Here is a 24348-nt window from a genome sequence, read left to right on the forward strand (position 1 = left end):
GTTTTTTTTCAGTCTAATTTTGTGTGTTTTTTATATGAAATTTATTGTCAAATTGGTTTCCATACAACACCCAAGTGCTCATCCCAACAGATGCCCTCCTCAATGCCCATCACCCACTTTCCACTCCCTCCCACCCACCATCAACCCTCAATTTATTCTCAGTTTTTAAGAGTCTCTTATGGTTTGGCTCCCTAGCTCTCTAACTTCAGTCAAATATTAATACTCAACTTTAAAATACTCTATAATTCAACAAGGCCAAAAAAAATTATTTTTAATTCTCTTTTATTTGGGTCTTTAAAATCCAGAGATAAGTAATCACAACTATTTTTGCTTTAAATGCAGATAATTAAAATTAACAATTTAAAATATTTTTAAACTGAAGTTTTATACCTTTCAGAGCAGAATAAACTATGTTTATAACCTAACTGTTTTTAGAAGACTTAGAAAGAGACAAGTAGTCATTTATTTCTTTAATATTTACCTAATATTTATTAAGGGCAAGCTATATACACTGATACGTAAAACATCTTGTCCAAGTCAAAGAGGCAGAGTATCCATATTCACAGAATACATAAAACGATGAAAAATACAAGGTAGTATAAACTAAATCATATACAGCTTACATGCTACAAGAGCTAAAATAAGCAACTGATCATGGTAGAGCCAGCAAAAAAAAACTTGTACAAAGGGTGGTATTTGAACTATGAGAGGATAAAACCTCAAATTATGGGTAGAGGAGAGATAAGAACATTCTAGAAAAAAGAAAGGCCATGTGTGAAGACACAAAATAGAAAAATCAAGAATGGCATGTTTAGGGCACAACTTGTTCAATAGATATTTCTATCTAGTAGCAGCTATCATGAAAAGTGGCAGAAATGGAAGATAAGACACATGAATCAAATTAGCAAAAAATAAAAATAAATGGAAAGTACTATAAAAGACAACATAAAGAGACCACCAAAACAAGAGGCCAGGAGAAGACTGTCAGGGAAGACTTCTCAGTAAAGCCTTTACAATTTCAGCTAAGTCTTCAAATCAAGAGTAGAGCAGATTGGTTGGAGCTTAAGGGCTTAAATTAAAAAGGTAGCTACAAAGCTAGAATTCATTCCTGGGGTTTATCCTTCTGCTTGTCATGACCTCTTGCACAGATTTGCTTCCTAACTGGTCTCCTTGTCATAGTTTTCTCCCCCATTCTAATCTTTGTTCCATATAGTTAACAAGGTTACCTTCCTTTAAAACAAAGGTAAAATAAACTGATCATACTGCTCTCCCATTTAAAAAAAAAAAACAAAAAACTTCCAATCAATAGCTCTCCATTACTGAAAAGGTCTTAACTACTTCATATCACATGCAAGACATTTCAACATCTACCTTTCTACCCATGTCTCTCATTATTTCCCATCTCACACCTTAAATTTGCAGACATACTCAACTTTGGTAGGCATTGGGAATGGAAAGTAAGTATCAGGAGTTCCTAAGTGTTCAATGAACCACTGAAGAAACATGCTTGTTTACAAACAAATGAAACTAATCTATAGACCCAGAACTTCAACTTACGGGAAACATTAAAAAGCCTTCTCTACATACACTTCTTTGGGGTGTGAGTGTCTGTGTAGAAACCTTTACAGGGAGTATTGCTCTTACACCTGGCTGTGCCTCAGAAACACTTGTGGCCCAGGTCCCATGCACCTTAGGGGTTCTAATTCAGCAGGTCTTTTAAAAGCTCAATAGGTGACTCTGATATAGATTCAGAGTTGAACTTCACTCCAAAAGAATATCCTTCAAAGAACTTCTTTAAACATTAATTTTCTCATTCAGAATTTTGGATGTATTAAGTGGTAACGAATTCAAGACTATGTTCACTGAAAGACACATAGAAAATGTATGTTTTATCTTGCCATGCACTAAGTAATTAGCAGTTCTAAGGATAGGACTGACAGCCCTTACAAAAATTAGGGACTCTAACCTGGGCAGCTACCTGAAAAAGCAACTCTGTCTTTAGTGATAAGTCAAGAAAATGGCTTTGGGGAAAGGTAAAATGCTCCTCAAAAAATACTTTGTGGTCCATTCTAATACATAATCAAGTAGGTGGATCAAGGTCCAACAGTTCTATGCCATAAAACATGGCCTCAATAATTTTAACCTAAAAAAGTATTCAAGCAGATAGAGCTAAACAGTCACATTAAGGACACATACCCGAATATAGTTTCTAACATTCATTCAACATTCATTCATCATTCATTCAACATTCATTCAACATTCATTCATTGACCCTCTGCTTAAGCCGGATATTCAATACACAGTGGTGAACCACACAGACTCAACCCTGACTCTCAGAGAGCACACACCAGCATGAAAATACACTGGTATTAGAGAAGTCAGCCCACAAATAAATGTAATTAGTAACTGTGGTTAAAAAAATAAAATAAAATAAGAGGGCTGCCATGAGATAAACTGGCTGAGACTATATTTTGCATTCATCATCTCTCCAAATAAAACTTTCTAGGGGCACCTGGGTGGCTCAGTCAGTTAAGCGTCCGACTTCGGCTTAGATCATGATCTCATGGTTTGTGAGTTTGAGCCCCGCATCGGGCCCTGTGCTGACAGCTCAGAGCCTGGAGCCTGGTTTGGATTCTGTGTCTCCCTCTCTCTCTGCCCCCTCCACCACTCACAATCTGTCTCTGTCTCTCAAAAATGAATAAACGTTAAAAAAAAAAATTAAAAAAAAAACTGTTCTAGCTCATATGAAAGAATGGCACAGAACCCATATACCACGGTAGTCCCTTAACTTGGGACTTTTACCTGCCTCCCCCAGAAAAAAAGAAGCTCTATGAGGTTAGGTGCCAATCTGGCTTGCTCTCCATTTTATCCTCAATATCTCTCTTCTTACAGGTACAAACATACAAATACAAACAAAAGCACTGAATAAGTGAATAAATGAATAATCACAGAAAAGCTAACAGAAGGGACCTAATGTAGGCCTCCCCAAAAGAATAACATTTAAGGGATGATTCAAAGGTTGACTGTAAGTTAACCAGATAAAGAACATCCAGGCACCAAGAACTGTCTGTGCAAAGGCCTCAGGAGAAAAAGAGCAAATCATTCTCAGGGAATCAAAAGATCAGTGTACCTAGAATAGAATGAAGAATAAGATTTAACACAATGTAGTTGCAGATGGAGAAAGAAGCCTCATAATGAAGAGGCTCAAAACCAAGATAAGGGCTTTATTAGATATGCAAGAGATCTAAGAAGAATTTTAAGCACAGCAATAACATGATCTAATTTATATTTTGTAAGATTTCTCTGGCTTCTGCATGAAAGCTAGATTATAGGAAAGCAAATACAGACACAGGTAGACCAATTAGAAGATTATGTTAATCTATGTATGCATGAGATCATAATGAGCATATCTTCTTATTTTCTGTATTTGTGATCCTTTGACATGGACCTGCTGACAAGGCCTCCACTGTCCCTCTTAGGGTTAGCTAATTCCTAGAAATAGCACCTGTGAGCATACCTTTCCTATGCAATCAAACCAATCTGGAGTCCATAACCTCAACCACCGCCAGGGTCACTATTCCCCTAACTTCATCAACCCAGAGTCATGTACCAAACAAGTAGGGACTGCCCTACACCCAGTGAAATCACTACTCATTGAAATCATTCAAACCAACCAATCCTAGACCTCTTTACCCCACCTCATCCATTCCTTCCCATAGAATCACAATAAAGGCTACTGCCCATGTTTTCCATGCTCTCCTTCTGCCTCCTATCTGACCCTGGTGCTTCCCTGTATAAGCTTCCTCTCCCCTTCTCACCCACTCTTGCATGGCAGGCTCCCTCCTCTTGGGGTCTGTAACAATTTATCTCCTGATCCATTGGTGTCACCACACCTAAACAATAATAAAACCTACATTTTTAAAAAGAGATGTTGGTGAACTGAAGGGAGAGTAAAAGAAAAAGCAAAGAAAACAAATTCATGAGATATTGTCAAGGTACACTCAACACAATTTGATAATGACATAGACTGGCAAGCTAAGAGACTGTAAGCCGGTTTTCTTCTATGTTGTGCACACTGAACATAAGCTTAAGACTGACAAATTAAGATTAAAATTTAGGTGGCTCAGTGTGGTGAGCATCTGATTTGGCTCAGGTCATGATCTCAGAGTTTGTGAGTTCGAGCCCTGAGATGGGCTTTGCACTGACAGCGCAGGGCCTACTTTGGATTCTCTGTCTCCCCCTCTCTCTGCCCCTCCCCTGCTCACACTCTCTCAAAAATAAACAGTAAAAAAAAATTTTAATACAATTATTTTTAAAAGATTATAATTTAATGCTGTGATTTTAAAAAATTATATACACAGGTACTAATATGGTCAAAGAGTTCAAGACTTGTGACTTCTAACTCAGTCTGTTTCCACTGACATAGACATCATTCATTTAAATTCATTCATCATTCATTCATGTATCATTTTATTATTTTTTTAAGTTTATTCATTTATTTTTGAGAGAGAGAGAGAGAGAGAGAGACAGAGAGTGCAAGGGGGGGTTGGAGAAGAAAGAGAAGGAGACACAGAATCTGAAGCAGGCTCCAGCCTCTGAGCTGTCAGCGCAGAGCCCGATTCAGGGCTTGAACTTACGAACCATGAGATCATGACCTGAGCTGAAGTCCAACACTTAACCAACTGATCCACCCAGGCACCCCTATGTATCATTTTAAAATAATCAATGTTTACTAAACAATATAGATGGCCTAATGGCAGGAGCTAGGGAGACAAACGAGTAAACTTCAGTGACTAAAAAAGGCAGTCAAGGCAATGGAGAACTCCTGAAGAAGTTTATGCAAGAATTTAAAGAGGATTACATTGTGCAGGACTGTCAGGGGTCAAAGGGGTCACTGTTCATTTCAGCCAGCAAGGTAACAAACTATACAGTTATTTAGATTTCTTAACATGTTTTTTAACCACACATTGATTCTTAAACGCTAGAGGAGGCAGAGTTTCCTTCAAAACACTAGCTCTACGCTATTTAATTTTAAGCAACACACAAAATTTTAATTCAGCCATAATTCCTAAGAACCTTGACTAAGGATGCTGCATGGGTTTATAGGACTTATGAGAATCCAGTAACTCTGTGTAGTCTTGCCACTGCTAAATAGTTAAATATGCCTTTAAAAATTCTATTGGGTGGAGGGTCAAGGAAGACGCAAGTCAAATTACTGCATACACCAGGAAGCAAGGTGAAACACGATGCCTTGATTACTGGGGTGACAATCATAAGCCATATTCTACTCCTCTCTCCCATGCCACCTCCTCACTGCTTCACTCTCCTGTCCTGTTCATGTATGTCCCTTCCCCTATTTAACACCTTCAGCCCAATGAAACTATGTACCATCTTCCCCAACTTTTTTTTTTTTTTTTTGGCACATCCCATGCCTAATGACCATATTCTTTCCATTCCTGTCTCCTTTTCAGAGTAGTTTCACTACCCTAAAAATCCTCTGTGTTCCATCTATTCACCCTTCCTACCCTGCTAACCCTTAGGCAACCACTGATCTTTTTATTGCCTCCTTAGTTTTGTCTTTTCTAGAATGTCATAAAGTGAGAATCATACAGTATGTAGCCTTTTCAAATTGGCTTCTTTCACTTAGTAATATGCATTTAAGTTTTCTCTATGTCTTTTCATAGTTTAGTAAATCACTTCCTTTTAGTGCTGAAAAATATTCCATTGCCTGGATGTAACACAGTTTATTTATGCATTCACCTACTGAAGGACATCTTGGTTGCTTCCAAGTGTTTGCTAATTATAAATAAAGCTGCAATAAACATCCGTGTGCAGGTTTTTATGTGAACGTAAGTTTCCAACTCCTTTGGATAAATATTAAGGAGTATGATTGCTGGATCATATAGCTAAAAGTATGCTTAGTTTTGTAAGAAAATGGCCAAACTGACTTCTAAACTGGCTATACCATTTTGCATTGCTACCATCAATGAATGGAAGTTCCTTTTGCTCCACATCCTCACCACTATTTGGTGTTGTCAGTGTTCCAGATTTGGGTCATTTTAATAGGTGTGTAGTAGTATCTCATTTTAATTTGCATTTCTCTAATGACATATGATGGGAAACACCTTTCCATATGCTTATTTGCCATCTGCATATCTTTCCTGGTAAGGTATCTATGAAGGCCTTTTGCCCATTTTTTACTTGGGTTGTTCATATTTTTGTTACGTTTTAGGGATTCTTTGTACCTTTTTGATAACACACCTTAACAGATAAGTCTTTTGCAAATATTTTCTAAAGTCCTCCCATTATGAGCATGTAAAAATTAAAATACTAAGAAATGGCTATTTTTCATTACAGAAGTTTCACTAACATCCTTCTACCATCTTAACAGTGCTCTAAACCTAATAGGGGTAACACAGTGTTTTTACAAAGGCTATGTGAATACTCTCCTATGAAAACTGAGCTGTTTCCAATATAAATCTAAATCACAGCAATTTATTTCTGGGCCCACCCAAAAATGAATATACATATACATGAACTAATACAAATTGCCAAAATTCATCACAAATCCTTCAGTATGGTGATTTTCAAACTTTTTTTTTTGGGGGGGGGGGGGAAGGCCCTCACTAACAGTGCTTTAATGGAATTTTACCCAGAAACATCAGCAAATAGAACAGGCAGGAGAGGGACTACTCTGGTAGAAGCCTCTAAGCAGACCAGCTAAAAATGTGCTATTCCCAACACATGGATTGCCTCTCCTCTTTGCCCCCCAAATCTAAGTAATTCTAAATCACTTAGTTTGGGTATGACCTCCCTGGAGTAGCCTTCCCTGAATCTCCAATGGTGAGGTGTTGGATATGTATTCCGACCTACATAGTTTCCATAATTAGCCCATCCCAGCTCTTATCACACTGTATAAAACAGTCCATCCATTCATCTGCCTCTCCCATCTAACTGAAAGTCCCTCTAAAGTCTAAGACTCCTTCATTGTTGTATCTCCTGTGAGCAATGCATAAAGGCTCCCCTTACCAGTATGTACTCAATATATATTAGTTGAGTGCATAAATAAGTGAATAATTGTGTGCCTTGATGCATGTGGTAACAACACATTTCTCCTGGTTTACACAGGAGAAGTTCCATGAGTAGTGTAAGGACAAGAAATATAGGGGCCATATCAACTGTGGTTCCCTTGTCTCCAAATTACCTAGCACACAGTATTCCTAACTATTACTGACCAGCTCCTGCCTCCACCGCTAGCAATGCCTTGAGAGTGCTTCAGTCTGAAGTGCTGGAATCTTTCTGTAGACCCTGCTTTCTTCAGCACAGGCTAGCGTAGCAAATGTGTGTTCTTATGGCATCCCAGTCACTAACTAGCTGTGTGATTTGGGACAATTCATGTAAAATCTCTAGGTCCCATTTTCTGTATATGTAAAATTTTTTAAGTTCTAAAATATGCTTTAGCACGAAGAGTCTTTTCCTCAAATAAAATTTTAGAATGAGCCCCAGTATAGAAAAAAGATAAAAGCAATGGCTGAAGTTTCTCATTCTGCTCAATCCTTCACTGTTGGAGGAAAATACCCGCACCTCCTTAGAGCAGAATAAATACATTTGCAAAACTCTAAATTAATAGACCCTACAGAGATCTAGCCTAACATTAACATTCTATGATTTATATATTCAACAAATATTTATTAAACGTCTACTCTGTGCCAAGCACTGGACTAGACACAAAAGATTCTGTAATAAACAATGTAGATGGGCTCCCTCAAATATTTATGCCAAAATGCAGTATTAAACACATGTTTAATATTTACTAAAATGAACAAAAAAATTTAAACACCCTCTGGTCTCTTTTTATAGACAATTTGCCAAATGTTCATATAGCTGAATAGACCTTATTTTAATTTCAAAAATGCAAATCTCATTTTCTCTAAGTGGGAATTTTTCAATTTGTACTGTTCTCTTACAAATCATTTATATGTTAGTTTCCTGATACCACATCTAAATTAACACTAGTAATTAGTAGCTAAAATGTAATGCTTGCCCTGTCATTTCCTGGTTTATTTTTTACTTGTCCTATCTTTTAGTATTTTTAGGATCTTTTAACCTACTAATTTTTCTGATTCTTCACTATTTCATGTGAATAGTGAATCTGAAAGTAAAATCCAAAAGGCATGAACTATTTTTTACCAGTAATTGTTCCACCATATTTCAGTCAACAAATATTTGAGACATCCCTACCATGTACAAGACATTCTGCTATAAAGTGGTACAAAATTTCTAGAACTTTATTCACATTTCTTTCCCCTTTTATTCTTTACTCTTCTTTCTCCTGAGTAGTTGAAAATATATAATGACAAAGGACCAGATTTCCCTAGGGTTCCCTCAACCTACAACACTCTTCCATATTCCTTATTCATACCATATCCATTCACATTCACTCAACAAAAAGTACAGTAGTGCTAGGCATTGTAACGTGTGGTAATATGAGTCCCTCTCAGGAAATGAAGAGAAGGATAAAGATAGTGAAGACATTTCAGAAGGAGAATCTATAAGATAGCGCCCTCAGAAGTATCAGAAAAAGAAACAAAGATGACTCTCAATTTTGTTGTTGGGAGACTAAGTAGGTGATGATGCCATTAACAGAACAGGAACTGCAGAGGCTTCTCTGCAATAATTAAAAATTTGGTCTAAGAATGTTAAATGCGAAGTTCCTTCTGGGTATTCTCCAGTTGAGTCGCCCGGACTAGAATCAGTAATTCCCATATTTGAGTAACCACTGTGTGGCAAAATCCAGGGCACTTACTAAGACATACTCCCAAAATCACAGAATTTAAGAGTCAGGTGACAGAGAATGCAAGTAAAAGTGTGCTTAAAAGAGAAACTCAGGTAAGACAGAAGACTGGAAGCACAGGCACAATTATAAAGGACTTTATATGCCATGCTTAGGAGGTTGGATCTATCCAGGCAATGGGAAAGCATTTAAGGTTTTAAACAAGGAATGGCTTAATTAGATCTGCATTTTAGAAAGATCACTCCAGTTTTAGGGTAGAAAATGGGTTGGAAGAGTGAAAACTGAAAGCAAAAGAAACAAACAGGTAGCTGAGAAAGAAATGTGAGCAAGAGCAGATTGGTCCTAAGATGCACAAAGATTAGAGGAAGATGTGTATGATAGGTAATATTTGCAACCCTGCCTTTCCCAGAGCACACTCAAGTTAAAACCTCTAAAGGACAACAGCAGTCCCTAAACTATACTTAATCATAAGAATAAAGTAGTAATAGCAACATGCAAGTATTAAGCCCCTGATGGGCCCAACACTATTCTATGCTCAATCTTTCTTTTCTACAACAAACTGTGGTAACCATATTCTTATCAAATTACCAGATTAATAGTAAGGTGTGGGAAAACTTTGAATTACATATTTTGATCTGGGAGCCGAGGAATGTATTTTTTTCTATAACCACTTGAATTTCCAGTTATACAGCCTTTATTGAAAATATATAATCTAAATATGTAGTACACAATAAAGAAAAGCAAAACTGAACAGACTCAAGCAACAAAGTTCTTCTATGATTATTCAGTCACCTCATTAGCCAAAGGGCTTATAATATATGGACCTTATACACTTTTGGAAGAGAAAGTTTTTCATAGACCTCTTACTAATATATTGGGCCCTGATCGGATTAGAGGTGACAATGTGTCCAGATTCCCCTGAGTCATCAGCTGTAATATACCATGTGGCTCAATCAATTTTGATGATTAAAACGTAAGTTGAGGGTTTCTGGGAAAGCTCTTTCCTGCCTTTTCCCTTTTTTCTTCTACTGGAACATAAACATAAGGCTGGAGCAAGAGCAGCCCTCTTCGAACCACAAGATAATAAGCATGAGGACACAAGCCACGTAATAAGGATAGCACAGTATAAGAAAAAAAGTCTGAGTCTGAGACTGTGGTTACTTTATGCTGCTATACCAACCCTACCTGGAGACCACTGTAAAGGGAGAGTAATGAAATCCCTCTTTAACTAAGTAACTATAGGCTAAACATAGTCCTAATTCATAAACTCTGCGTTTCTGACCAAACTACTTAACAGGGCACATAAGACACTTCACGGTCAGCTCCATTTCCCTATCCCATTTCACACCAATCTCTGTCTCATGCCTTCCACTCCGGTAATTCTAAACCTTGTCGGAACAGCACATACCAGTGAGCTGATTTTCACCTGTCTACCTATAATTCTCTTCACTCTCTCTCATCCCTCCATTTCTCCACAATTTTAATTAACTCTTCCTCAGCATGCCAGACTTCATAACTGCTGGCTGGGAGTTAAGGTACCCTGCCTCCTTGCTCTCACATCACCCCATGCACCAGGGAGTACAGGGACTGTGCTGTATTATATAGCTATTTATGTAAGTATCTGTCTTCCCAACTAGATCACTAGCCCCTCAAGAAGAAAAGCAATAGTTTAGTTCTTTTGGTATTCCTGGACTCTGGCATAGTAGCAGCTGGCCCACCAGCAATGCTCAGTAAATGTTTGTTGAATGAATTAGAGTTACATAAAACATGGCTGTTTTTAATTACTAAAAACAATTATATAAAAAAAGACTGTTAAATGATCCCCCTTCACATTAAAAAATAATTTTCACCCATAATTTGCCCTGAAAATAAGAAAATGGCTTAAGTATTTTCTGCCACCATATGTTGCTTTATAAGATTATTTCCCCCTTAGAACTGTAAGTCCTAAAGACAACACCACAAAACTATCCTTATCTTCCTTGAAGGATTAGTCTCACTTCAGATGGAAAGTCAGAAAGCTAACCAGATGTCCAAAGAATACATTTTCTTACATATTATTAGCAAAACTCATCAGAATGAAGGTAAATAAAGAAATAAGATCTCTTCATACCTGTCACATTGTTGCATTATGGAAATTTCTTTGATTATTTCCTGAAGATCCGACTCAACAGGTACTTGTTTAATTGCCACAACCTGACCAGATTCCTTATGTATTGCTTTAAATACACTTCCGTAAGACCTAAAAGAAACCAAGACATTTATTTTTTTCCTTTCAAATATCATAGGTATTAAAGAAAAAGTCTACTATGAGTGAGTTTTTGCATATAGTTTTTTCTGGTTTAAAACACTATTTAATGGTGATAACTCAAAGTAAACAAATAAGAAAAGTGAATTATACCTTAGCTTTAATGCTTCAATTATATAGTTAAAATCTACTAAAATCATCAAGTTCATACATAAAGATTTGCTTTTTTCCTTATGAATGAAAGAAGTAGACTTACGGTTTGTCAACTCAAACACATGCAGCATTAAGAAGATATAAATGAAAATTAAAAGAATGAAATATAGAACAAAAACAGCCAAAGTCTCAAGTTAGGGGAAAAGGCCTATCTCACCTTAAGCATAATCATCCCCAAAATATCAAAGCCCCATGCCTGTTGAGACCGAATAAAAGCAAAATGAAACCCTCAGCTGAGGACTACATTATTACCAAAGTTAGAGAAGCAAGGAATCTGGTTTTCCCTTTGTCATACATCCAAGGTCTCCTCAAATGCTCCTCCTCCTCCTCAAGAGCAAGACCACACACTTACAGGTAAATCAAAGGAGTAATAGGATCTAATGGCCCCCTGCCCAAAAATCATCTCTGCTACAACCCTTGAAACTTTGCCAATTAAATATTTATGTGTTTTAAAGCGCAAAACAACGAGAGAGGGAAGCCATGTGTACTCTGGTATGAATTAGAAGACAAAGTAAACATTGCTACCACTTTCTTTTCTTACAGTAAGCCAGGTACTAGGATTAGTGTTTTACATGAATTATCGAATTCAACCCTCTCAACTGTGAGGTAAAATACTACCACCAACATTTTATAAATGAGGGAACAGAGACTCAGATACTGAATTTAAACATATAATTTAACAAAGAATTTAAACATATAATGATTCCAAAGACCATACTCTTCCCACTGAATCATTTCTGCAGAGGAGAAAGAAGAGCAAGTCATTGAAAGACATGGCACGTTTCCTAGTATTAGAAAGCTATGCAGAATCACTTTCAAATTTATAATCTTTTAAAATAAGTGAAAAATAAGTGATAAACCAGCTACCCTAATAAAATGAATTTTATCCTATCCTCTGTTTCTTTAAGCTTTCCGAAGTAATTTCTTTAATTTGATACTCAAAGACACCTTTTTGTGTATGTAGTCCTAATTTATGCACGTAAAAATACACACACACACACACATATATACCTCCCCTCTTAAACATCATATATGTATGTATACATATATATGTATATAAACATGCATGTGTGCATATATATATATATATATATATATATATATTCCCTCAAAAGCCAATACAGAATTCAGTGATGGGTTATCTACTGCGAATGAACACCATCACTCTCTTCTAAAGTCTCATTACTGCAAAAGAGAAGCTGGGAACCACATTTCCCAGAATTCCTTTCCTTGAATGGAACCTAGTTAACAGTCTGACAACGAGAAGAATATGCACGAAATCTGAACAGCAAAAAGTTGAGGAGAAACCATCATTCTCCAGATGTAGTTGGAGCAGATGCACTGACAAATATGACATATACGGTGGCTTCCTGCTGAGTTTTTGATGACCAATACATGTTGCTACAGAATAAGAGAGTTGGCGGGAGCTTCTCAAAGATTCTTAAGGATTCCAGTAGATTCCCAGTGAGCTTTTAAGAAACACTCATTTCAGTGTTTCAGGCAGAGATGTTTAGTGTCGGCTTCTCTGACCTTCATTAGCAGATTTGATGACCTCTGTATCTGCGGCCCTTCAACAAGTCATTTGAGCTCCTAATTTTATAATAAACTCTCTATAACCAGAGTACAACAAGGAGCTTTTCTTTTCCTGATCAAACCCTGCTACCAATAGTTTTTGGCATAGGAAGTGGTTCCAAGGGAAAGATCTTAAAGATAAGAAGCTTGAATTAGTTCTTTCTTAGATCTGAAGACAGTAATGACTTCAATGCAAGTACAAATAGAATATTGACAGTCTATGGAATTCAGTGGCAAAACAATTATTTAAATTATTACCCTTAGTTGCCTAAAGAGTAAGTAAAGCTTTAGAAGACCAAGTACCTGTATCATTAGAACGTTACAATGAAAATAAGAGTACAAATACTATAGAACAGGCCTACATTGGAAAAGTTACATAACAAATATGACAAGCTCAGAGCTTAAATTTCCAGCTCAAGACTGAGAACCAGAAAACTTCTGAATGCCCCAAAAGAATTTTTTAATTATTATAGGCACAGGGCTGAGACTTCTGAAAATAAACTCAAGGTCCAATCTATGCTAGCTGAATTACATTGCAAACTAAATTCACAACATCACCAGGTCTATTCTGTTAAAGTTAGACTTTTAACTATAAAGAGAGGTATCCAGTGAGTTGGTAATGAGACATTTAAGTAGACATTTATTAATCTGAGTACCTTGAACCCCCCAAACCTACCAAGCCTCCCTTACCAACAAAAGCAACCCTATTCCCCAGTGGGAGAAGGTGAGCCTCACAATGCCTAAAGACTCCATAATGACCTCACCTGAGGCAGTCACTTTTCAGGGGAATGTAGATCCTCCTCCATCACCTCTCATTGCTTCCAGTCCTATAACTACACTCAAATCCCCAGACACCAGAGGGATGAATATAAAATCTGATGCAATAGCACCTTGCTTTTTCATACCAAAAAAGTTTAAGATTATTGTCAGTTTTTATCAGAATTCTAAAGAATATGTGTGGGAATAGATTCCAAGATTTCTAGGGAGAAAGGAATTCACAGATATGGATACAAGACCAGAAATTCCAGACCCAGTGTGTTATCTCAAGCAGTTAGGAGTATGCTCCCAACAGTATGCCCAGCTAGTTAACTGAAACTTGGACTCTAAAGTGGCCTACAGAGAAATGCCAGAGATCCTCAGTATACATTAGAGAAAGGAGACCAAAGGTTCAAGTAGATAAGATACTGGAATGGATATATTTGACTTGTTCACCAAACTCCTACTATGCTCACTGAGAGGGTCCAGAAGATACTCCCCTTACTAGCATCCTTGGAAGCTCTATAGTGCAGGTCAGCGATAACAGAGATGCCAACAGTGAAATGGGCTCCCTAATTTTAATGAGAGATAGGATCCATAAAGAAGTGAAAAGAACTAGCAAAATCTTTCTACCAGAGACAAAGCAGGCATGAAAATCATAATGGGTAGCAAAGTAAGGCTGAATTTTCTTTTTTTTTATACATTTAAGTTTGGATATTAAAATTATGCTGGCTTCATAAAAATAACTACAGTTATGTGCCCTTTAAAGACTTAGCTTTTTTTTTTTTTTAGTAAAATGCATATAACATAAAATACACCATTTTCAACACTTTTAAGTGTACGATTCAGTGGCATTTAGTGCATTCTCAATGTTGTATCATCATTACTTCTGTCTAGCACCAAATCATTTGGAATCTCCTTTCTGGTCTCTGGACTTATCTATTCTGGATTCTTCATATAAATGGAATCATGTAATATATGGCTTCTGTATCTGGCTTCTTTCACTAAATAGAATATTTTCAAGGTTCATCCTACTGTAGCATGTATCAGTACGTCATTCCTTTTAATGGCTAAATAATATTCCATTGTACAGATATATCACATTTTATCCATTCACCAGTTGATAAGCATTTCCACATTTGCCTCTTGTGAATACCAGTGCTATGAGCTGGTATCTTTTTTAATTAACAGAGATCTATCTTTCCATCTTTTCCATGGTAAATGATCTATTTAAGTTTTAACTTTTTTGAGGATCAATTTATATTATTATATATTTATATTTTATTATGAAATTTATAGAATTTACATTATGAAAACATCTACTTTTGGATTTTCAAATGAGTTGTCATTAGAGCAACATATAGTGGCCTCTTAATTCTTCAAACTGTTTCTCTATCTTTGGTTGTAACTTCTTTCTTATTCCAAATTTTTTATCATTTTGCTCTTCTTTCTTTAGTCAAAGTCAGAAGAGGTTTAACTATTTTATTGATCTGCTCTAAGAAATAATTTTTCTATTAATCATTTCTAAATTTTATTTTCTATTTCATTAATTTCAGCTTTTTCTTTTATGAATTCTCTCTTCCTAATTTTTTGGGTACATTTTATTATTTTTCTAAGTTCACTGTGTAAGCACTAAGTTCTTTTCTTTTGGTATTTCTTTGTTAGTAATGAAGGAATTTAAAACTAAATGTTTTCCCCTAATTACAGCTTCTCTGGATTCCACAGATATTGGTATGATTTGTTCTCTTTTTCATTTTCTAAATAATTCATAGTTTCCTCTTTAATCTATAGGTTACCTCAGACTTTGTGTACTAAATTCCAACAAGTATGGGTTTTATCATATTGTAATTATTTCTAATTTTAACAAACTATAATCAACAGTGAGACATACAAAATCTTTTTTTACAATGTGCTAGTTTTTTAATCAATGCTTTATGAACATACCAAAAAAAGGAGGAATGCCAAAATATATGTTGTAATACAAGCACAGATATACACTGTATATTTATAAATATAATCAAGTTCGTTGATTATAATATTTAGATCCTCTATGTCTTTTTTTCTACTACTCTTGTCCAATTCTTAAAGAGATTTATGAAAATCTCCCATCTGAATATACTTTTATGAGACTCCCCTGACATTTCTAACAGCTTTCCTTCACAAATTTAACTGTCATAGTGACTGACACATATACGTTTCATATAAATTGTCTTATATGCCACTACCTTAAGTCCCTCATTATTCTTTATTTGGATATTAACCCCTCTTTATTCACTTGAGATCTTTTAAGTTTAATTAATTTACCTGATAAAAATATTGCCACTCCTATTTCTTTTTCTTTTTATTTGTAGGATTATCTCTTTCTTATCGGCATCTCTAATAGGAACTATCCCTATATTTCTACCCTACAGGCCTCTTATAAATAGCATATTCCTAGATTTTTGCATTTTAATTGACCCTACTAGTTTGTCTTTTAATGGATAACTGACATTTAGTGAAAAATATATTTCATTTTATTCCTTCCAACTTACATTTAGCTTATTATTTTACATTTTTGTTTCCTCTATTTCCTTTTCCTCGCTCTCACTGGTTTACACCATTTTAATTGTTTTATGCCTTTCATCATTTTGAAAGTTCTTTTATACTCTGCCATTTCATTAAATGTCCCTATGTGCTAAAATTGAAACATTTCTCTACTATTATTTTAAATCATATTAAGTATTCCTCTGTCTCACTGAGACACTCTATTTACAATCTATTACTCATTTTTCCCCAAGTAAAATGAGTCCCAACATCCTGAAAGATGGTCTTATGTTCACTTGCCTAACAAAGTCAAAATCTTTCAAGCTTATTAATAAGAACACCAGACAGAACAAATTAACAAACCTTGTGAGTCACTTTATGGCACATTTCTTGCCTTTCTTATGTGTATATATACATATATATATATATATATATACACACACATACACACACACACATATATATGTATGTGTGTGTATACGTGTGTGTGTGTGTGTGTATCCTACTTCTCTGAAAAACACAATTACTAGATTTAGCACAATCCAGTATTTTCAAATTCATATTGACTGTTGCAAAGTATATTAATTTTAATACTACTACTATTTTTTTCCTTTCCACTTTTATTGAGATATATCTGACATATATAATATTGTAGTAGTTTAAGGTGTACAACATAATGATTTAATGTATGTATATACTACAAAATGATTACAAGTTTAGTGGACACCTAACAGCTCACAGAGTCAGAAAAAAGTTTTTTCTTATGATGAGAACTTTTAAGATCTACTCTCTTAGCAACACTGAAATCTTTAATATAGCATTGTTAACTAATCACCATGCTATATATGTACATCCTTGGAACTTATTTATCTTATAACTAGAAGTTTGTACCTTTTGACCCCCTTCACCCATTTCTCCCACTCCCCGTTATCCTCTCTCTGGAAACCACCAATTTGTTCTCTGTTTCTATGAGCTTGGCTTTTTAGATTCCACATATAAGTGAGATCATACAGTATTTCTCTCTCTGACTTATTTCACTTAGCATAATGTCCTCTTTATGACCGAATAATATTCCATTATATATATGAATCTTCCTTGACTTATACGGAAGCTATGTCCTGATAAATCCATAGTAAGTTCAAAATATCTTAAGACGAAAATGCATTTAATATGTTTAACCTACCAGACATCACAGCTTAGCCTAACCTATCCTAAATGTGCTCAGAACACTTACGTTAACCTACAGTTGGGCAAAATCATCTAACACAAAGCTCGTTTTGTAATAAAGTGTTGAATATCTCATGTAATTTGTTGAATACTACGCTGTAAGTAAAAAACAGAATGGTGGTATGAGTACAAAATGGTTGTAAGTGTATTAATTACCTTCATGACTGCATGGCTGAGTAAGAATTGTGGCTTACTTCTGCCGCCTACCAACATAAGAAAGGTTATGATACTACATATCATTAGCCCAGGAAAAGATCAAAATTCAAAATTTGATATATGGTTTCTACTGAATGCATATCACTTTTGCACCATCATAAGTCAAACCAGGTAAATTGGGGACCATCCATATATACCACATTTTCTTTACCCATCTGTATATACCATATTTTCTTTACCCATACAACCATCAATGGGACACTTACATTGTTTCTATGTCTTGGCTGTTGTAAATAATGGTGCATTGAACATGAAGATACAGGTATCTCTTCAAGATGATGATTTTGCTTCCTTCACATATATATACCCAGAAGAGAGACTGCTGGATCATATGGTAGTTCTATTTTTAATATTTTGAAGAACCTCTATATTGTTTTCTATAGTGGCTGCACCAATGTTCATTCCCACCAACAGGGCACAGCAGTTCCCTGTTCCCCACATTCTCACCAATACTTGTTATTTCTTGTCTTTTTGGTAATAGCCATTTTAACAAGTGTGAGGTGATAGCTCATTGTGGTTATGATTTACATTTCCCTGATGATTCATGATACTGAGCATCTTTTCTTGCACGTGCTGACCATCTGGATGTCTTCTTTGGAAAAACATCTATTCAGATCCTCTATCCATTTTTTAATTAAAATGTTCAGGTTTTTTGCTATTGAGATGTATGAGTTCTTTATATGTTTTGGATATTAACCCCTTATCAGATATATTACTTACAAATATTTTCTCCTATTCTACAGGTTGCTTTTTCATTTTATCAATGGTTTCCTTCCACTGCAGACATTTTTCAGTTTGACATAGTCCCACTTACTTGTTTCATTTTTGCCTCTGTTACCTTTTCTTTGGGTGTCAAATCCAAAATGTCATGTCAAGACCAACGTCAAGGAGTTTACTGCCCATGTTTTCTTCTAGGAGTTTAAGTTTCAGGTTTTACATTCAAGTCTTTAATCCATTTTGAGTTGATTTTTGAGTATAAGACAGAAGCCCAGTTTCATTCTTTTGCATGTGGGTGTCCAGTTTTCCAACATCATTTATTAAAGAAATTCTCCTTTCCCCATTGTATATTCTTGGCTCCTTTGTCATAAATTAACTGATTATATATGCATGGGTTTGTTTCTGAGTTCTCTATATTGCTTCATTAAACTGTTTTTATACCAATACCATAATATTTTTATTACTACAGGTTTTTTTTTAATGTTTATTTACTTTTGAGAGAGACAGAGCATGTGAGCAGGGGAGAGGCAGAGAGAGGGGCACAGAGGATCCAAAGCAAGCTCTGTGCTGACAGCAGACAGCCTGATGCAGGGCTCAAACTCACAATCCATGAGATCACGGCCTGAGCCGAAGTTGGACACTTAAACAACAGAGCCACCAAGGCACCCCTGATTACAACAGTTTTGTAATATTGTTTGAAATCAGGGAGCATGATGCCTCCAGATTAATTCTTTATTCTCATAATTGCTTTAGCTATTCAGGGTTTTCTGTAGTTCCAAACAAATTGTACAACAGTTTGTTCTATTTCTGTGAAAAATACCGTTGGTATTTTGTTAGGGACTACAATGAATCTGTGGATTGCTTTGGGTAGTATGAACATTTTAACAATATGAATTCTCCCGGTCTATGAGCACAAAATATCTTTTTGTCTTCAATTTCTTGCATCAATGTATTACAGCTTTCAATAAACAGATCTTTCACCTCCTTGGTTAAATTTTTCCTAGGCGTTTCCTTCTTTCTGATATAATTATAATTCATTTATAATTATTTTATTAATTCTAACAAATTTTGGGTGGACTCTGAGTTCTTCTATATAATATCATGTCATGTGCAAATAGAAACAATTTTATCTCTTCCTATTTCATTTGGATATTTTCATTTCTTTTTCTTTCCTAATTACTCTCGCTAGGACTTCCTGTTCTGTGTTAAATAAAAGTGGTGAGAGTGTTCATCCATGTCTTGTACCTGATATTAGAAGAAAAGCTTTTAGTTTTTCACCACTGAGTATGATGTATGCCATGGGCGTGTCATGGCCTTTATTATGTTGAAGTGTGTTCTCTCTATACTACTTCTATTCAGTAAAATATACTCTAGTGAAAGATTAATATTATATAGTAATTTATAATTTTCTGTCATTACCTAATGCTACTTTCATATTTTTTGTACTTACCCTTCTCCAAGTTTCTCTAATACATCAAAAACTTCTTCAGGCTGCTTAGTCAGACTGTCTTCACTCAGCTTTTTTAGCTTACTGATGAAAAAAAGAGAGAGAGAAATATTTTAAGACTTTTTATAAAAATTTTAATTTCATTTTTAAGAGGTAATCTATTCAGATAGTTCAAAAATAAAACAATATAAAAAACATGAGGCAAATAGTCTCGTTTCAATCCCTATTCCTAATCTTCCCAGAACACCTCAAATGACTACTTTTATTAGCTTCTTATGAAATCTTTATACAAATATGAACATATATTTTTACTTCTCACCCTTTTTAACACATAAGATAGCATTTTATACACACTCTTTCTACCCACTCTGTTATAACTTTGCTGTTTTCATTTAACAACATGTAGCCTATATTGGAGAATCTACAACACAAGTACATAGAAAGCATCCCCATTCATTCTTTTTTACATTTACATCCTACACTATTGCAAAGATGTAGCATCTCTTACAAATCACTTTTTTATGAATATCTAGGTTTCCTTTTGCTATTATAAACAACACTGCACTGGATAAATGTATACATAAGTCAGTTCACACATGTTCCACTGCATCTGTAGGATAAATTCCCAGAAGTGAAACTGCAAGATCCAGAGAATACATATACACATACATACACACAAAAAAAAATATAGAAGCATATGTATTGAACAAGTATATGTACTATAAGCATAATCATATTTGATAACAAATAATACAATATAATCACTATAGTAACAACTACATAGCAATTATTAAGGTTATTGATTACATTTTACGTTTCATCTACTATAACTATATGTTATATAAATATATACGTATAGTGATAGATACTAGCAAACTGCCCTCCAGGGAGCTTGCACCAATTTATTATCCTACCAGTAATATATGAGAGAGACTCTTCCCCCACAATTTCACCAACAAAGTATTTAACTATATATCTGGGTTTCAGTCAATATGTTAGCTGAAAACGTGTCACTCAGAATAGATTTAATTTGTATTTCTCTTATTTTGAGTGAAACTGAGTATCTTTTAACATCATTATGAAACTAGACCATCTATTCATTTCCTTTGTTCATTTCTCTTCAAGTTTTTTGGTCCTTTTCTTACCTATATACAAGGTAAACTTGCCTTTGTTTAGGTTTCAAATATTTTCAATTGTATTTTGACTTCACTTATGAGGTTTTAGTTTTCTACTCTATCTGACTGCCACATTGCCATAATGAAATGTGTTCTTGTTTTGTTTTGCCTTCTTTAAAAATCATCTATATATACGGCATATGCAGATATCTGGAAACAAGAGGTGAGAAGGATTATGCATGGCGAATTTGATGGAACAAGGTTAATTCAGTATGAATGAAATGTCATGTATGAAGAACTAAAATAATTCAGTATGAATAAAGAAAAAGTGAACAGGATGTAGAGGTAAGCAAAGTCAAATTTTAAAAAAGCTTTGTAAACCATGTTAAGGAACTCTTTTTTAAAAACTATCACTTCCCATATAGAAAATCTGAACAGACCAATTAGTAGTAACAATATTGAAATGGTAATCAAAACATTATCAAAGGATAATCAGAATCAGGCTCAGGTCACAATCTCACAGTTCGAGTCCCACATCAGGCTCTGTGCCTGCTTCAGATCCCTTCCTCCATTTTAGGACACACAAAGTGCTCACTATGAAAAAGAAAGCAAGCTTTCACCTGAATGTGACCATTCTGGCACCTTGATCTTGGACTTCCAAGTTTCCAGAACTATGAGAAACAAATCTGTTGTTTATAAGCTACCTGGTCTGTGGTATTTGTAGCAGCCTAAACAGACCAAGACAAAAACCCAAAGTTTGTTTTTTGAAAAGACCAACAAAATTAATAAACCCTAGACAAACAAAGCTAGACTTAAAAGAGAGAGAGAGAAAGAGAGAGAGAGAGGGATAGGGAGAGAGAGAGAAGACTCAAACAACCAAAATTAGAAATGAAAGAGGGGACATCAAAACTCATGCTCCCAGAAATAAAAACAATTATAGGAAAATACTACGAATAATTATACACCAACAAATCAGATAATGTAGAAGAAATGGTTAAATTCTTAGAAATACACAATCTATCAAGACTGAATCCTGAAAAAATAAATATTCTCAGTGGACGTGTAAATACTAAGGAGATTGAAGGAGTAATAAAAAAATCTCTCAACAAAGAAAAGCCCAGGACTAAAGGGCTTCACTGGAGAATTCTATCAAACATCTAAGGAAGAATTAACACCAACACTCCTCAAACTCTTCCAAAAAACTAAAGAGTAAAGAACACTTCCAAATTTATTCTGAAAGGCCAGCATTACTATGAACCAAAACCACATAAAGATACAGCATGAAAACTACAGACCAATATCCTTAAATACTGATACAAAAATCCTCAACAAAATACTAGCAAACCAAATTCACAGCACATTAAAAGAATTATACACCATGAACAAGTGGAATTTACACCTGTAATGTAATAATGGTTCAACAAATGAAATGCAATCATTTGTTTAAAATTAAGTGCAAAAATCACATGATCATCTCCAGTGATGCAGAGAAAGTATTTAGCAAAATTCAATATCCTTTCATGATAAAAACACTCAAACTAAAACTATTAAAAATAACATAAAATAACAATAATGAGGATGTGAAGAAATTGGAACTCTTGTGCACTGTTGGTGGGAATGTAAAGTGGTGCAGCCATTATGGAAAACAATATGAAGATTCCTCAAAAAATTAAAAATAGAACTACAATATAATCCGTTGATCCCACTTCTGGGTACATATACAAAAGAACTCAAAGCAGCATCTTAAAGAAGTATCTGTGTACCCCATGCTTACAGCATTATTCTAAATAGCCAAGAGGTGGAAACAACCAAATGTCCATCAACAGATGAAAAGACAACCAAAGTATGGTATAGGCATACAATGGAATAGTATGCAACTTTCAAAGAATGGAAACTGTCCTGGGGCACCTGGATGGCTCAGTCAGTTAAGTGTTGGACTCTTGATTTCAGCTCAGGTCATGATCTCACAATTCAGTTCATGAGTCTGAGCCCCACGTTGGGCTCCACACTAATAGTGCACAGCCTGCTTGGGATTCTCTATCTCTCTGCCCCTCCCCCACTTGCTCTCTCTTTCTCTCTCTCTCTCTCTCTCTCTCTCTCAAAATAAATAAACATTAAGAAAAAAAAAAAGAATGAAACCTACAACATGGATGAACCTTGAGGACATCACATTAAGTGAAATAAGCCAGTCACAAAAGGACAAATACTGCATAATTCCACTCACATGACATATCAGTCAAAATTATAAAAACAAAAGTGGAAAGGTGGTTGCCAAGAGCTGGGGGTAAAGAGGAAGTAGAATTCATGTTTAGTGGGTACAGAGTCGCAGTGTTGCAAGGTAGCAAAGTTCCAGATATCTGTTGAACAACATTATGAATATACTTAATACTACCGAACTTAAAAATTTCTTAAGATAATAAATTTAATGTTTTGGGTGTTTGTTTGTTTGTTTGTTTGTTTTACCACAGCTTTAAAAAAGAGGTCTTATGGGGCACTTGAGTGGTTCAATTGGTTGAGCATCACACTCTCAGTTTCAGCTCAGGTCATGATCTCATGGTTCGTGAGTGCAAGCCCCACATCAGGCTCTATGCTGACAGAAGGGAGTCTGCTTGGGATTCTGTCTCTTTCTGTGTTCCTCCCCTACATGCATGTGCATGCTCTCTCCCTCAAAATAAACATCTAAACTAAATAAACAAAAAATAAACACAAGGTCTTAGTGACTTAGAAAAACAGAAAAAAAGAAAAACTTCTCCATTTTTTCATTTATTTAAAACATAACTGTTTAAACCAAAAATAACAACTAACATGGGGTTAAATAACATATGTACAAGTAAAATATAGTACAAAGCAGCACAAAGGAAGAGAGATGAAAAAGAAATGTACTCTTACAAGGGCCTCACATGATGTGTGAAGTGGTATAAAAGTATTTGAAGAAAGGAGTGCCTGGGTGGCTCAGTCGGTTAAGCGTCTGACTTCAGCTCAGGTCATGATCTTGCTCTTCGTGAGTTCGAGCCCTGCACCGGGCTCTCTGTGCTGACAGCTCAGAGCCTGGAGCCTACTTAGGATTCTGTGTCTCCTCTCTCTGTCCTTCCCCCACTCGTGCTCTGTTTCTGTCTCTTAAATAAACATTTAAAAAAAATTTTTTTAAGTATTTGAAGAAAGATTTTTGATAAGTTAAAGATTCATATTGTAAACCTTCGAGGAATCACTAAGAATAGAAAGCAACGAGGGGCGCCTGGGTGGCTCAGTCAGTTAGGCGTCAGACTTCAGCTTAGGTCGTGATCTCACAGTTCGTGAGTTCGGGCCCCACATCGGGCTCTGTGCTGACAGCTCAGAGCCTGGAGGCTGTTTCAGATTCTGTGTCTCCCTCTCTCTCTGACCCTCCCCTGTTCATGCTCTGTCTCTGTCTCTCAAAAATAAACATTAAAAAATTAAAAAAAAAAAAAAAAAAGGAAAGCAATGAGGTACCACTAATTCATCAATAGTGGAGATAAAATGGAATAAAAATTACTCTATCCAAAAA

General features: G+C 35.4%; 1 protein-coding gene and 1 long non-coding RNA gene across 2 annotated transcripts in view; one reads left to right on the forward strand and one right to left on the reverse strand.

Annotated features, from left to right (window-relative positions):
* STK3 (serine/threonine kinase 3) overlaps window positions 1-24348 on the reverse strand; it is a 282817-nt gene that overhangs the window by 228501 nt on the left and 29968 nt on the right. The window contains exons 2-3 of the mRNA XM_042923147.1: window positions 19714-19794; window positions 10905-11033 (exon numbers count right to left, since the gene is read on the reverse strand). Coding sequence (XP_042779081.1) covers window positions 10905-11033; window positions 19714-19794 — 210 coding nt within the window. The remainder of the gene's footprint in view (window positions 1-10904; window positions 11034-19713; window positions 19795-24348) is intronic.
* LOC122210471 overlaps window positions 1-24348 on the forward strand; it is a 47891-nt gene that overhangs the window by 10500 nt on the left and 13043 nt on the right. Inside the window, exon 2 of the long non-coding RNA XR_006198078.1 lies at window positions 21032-21170. This is a non-coding gene — a long non-coding RNA (uncharacterized LOC122210471). The remainder of the gene's footprint in view (window positions 1-21031; window positions 21171-24348) is intronic.

The sequence above is a fragment of the Panthera leo genome, chromosome F2 (assembly GCF_018350215.1).
Source record: "Panthera leo isolate Ple1 chromosome F2, P.leo_Ple1_pat1.1, whole genome shotgun sequence".
Classification (NCBI taxonomy): domain Eukaryota; kingdom Metazoa; phylum Chordata; class Mammalia; order Carnivora; family Felidae; genus Panthera; species Panthera leo.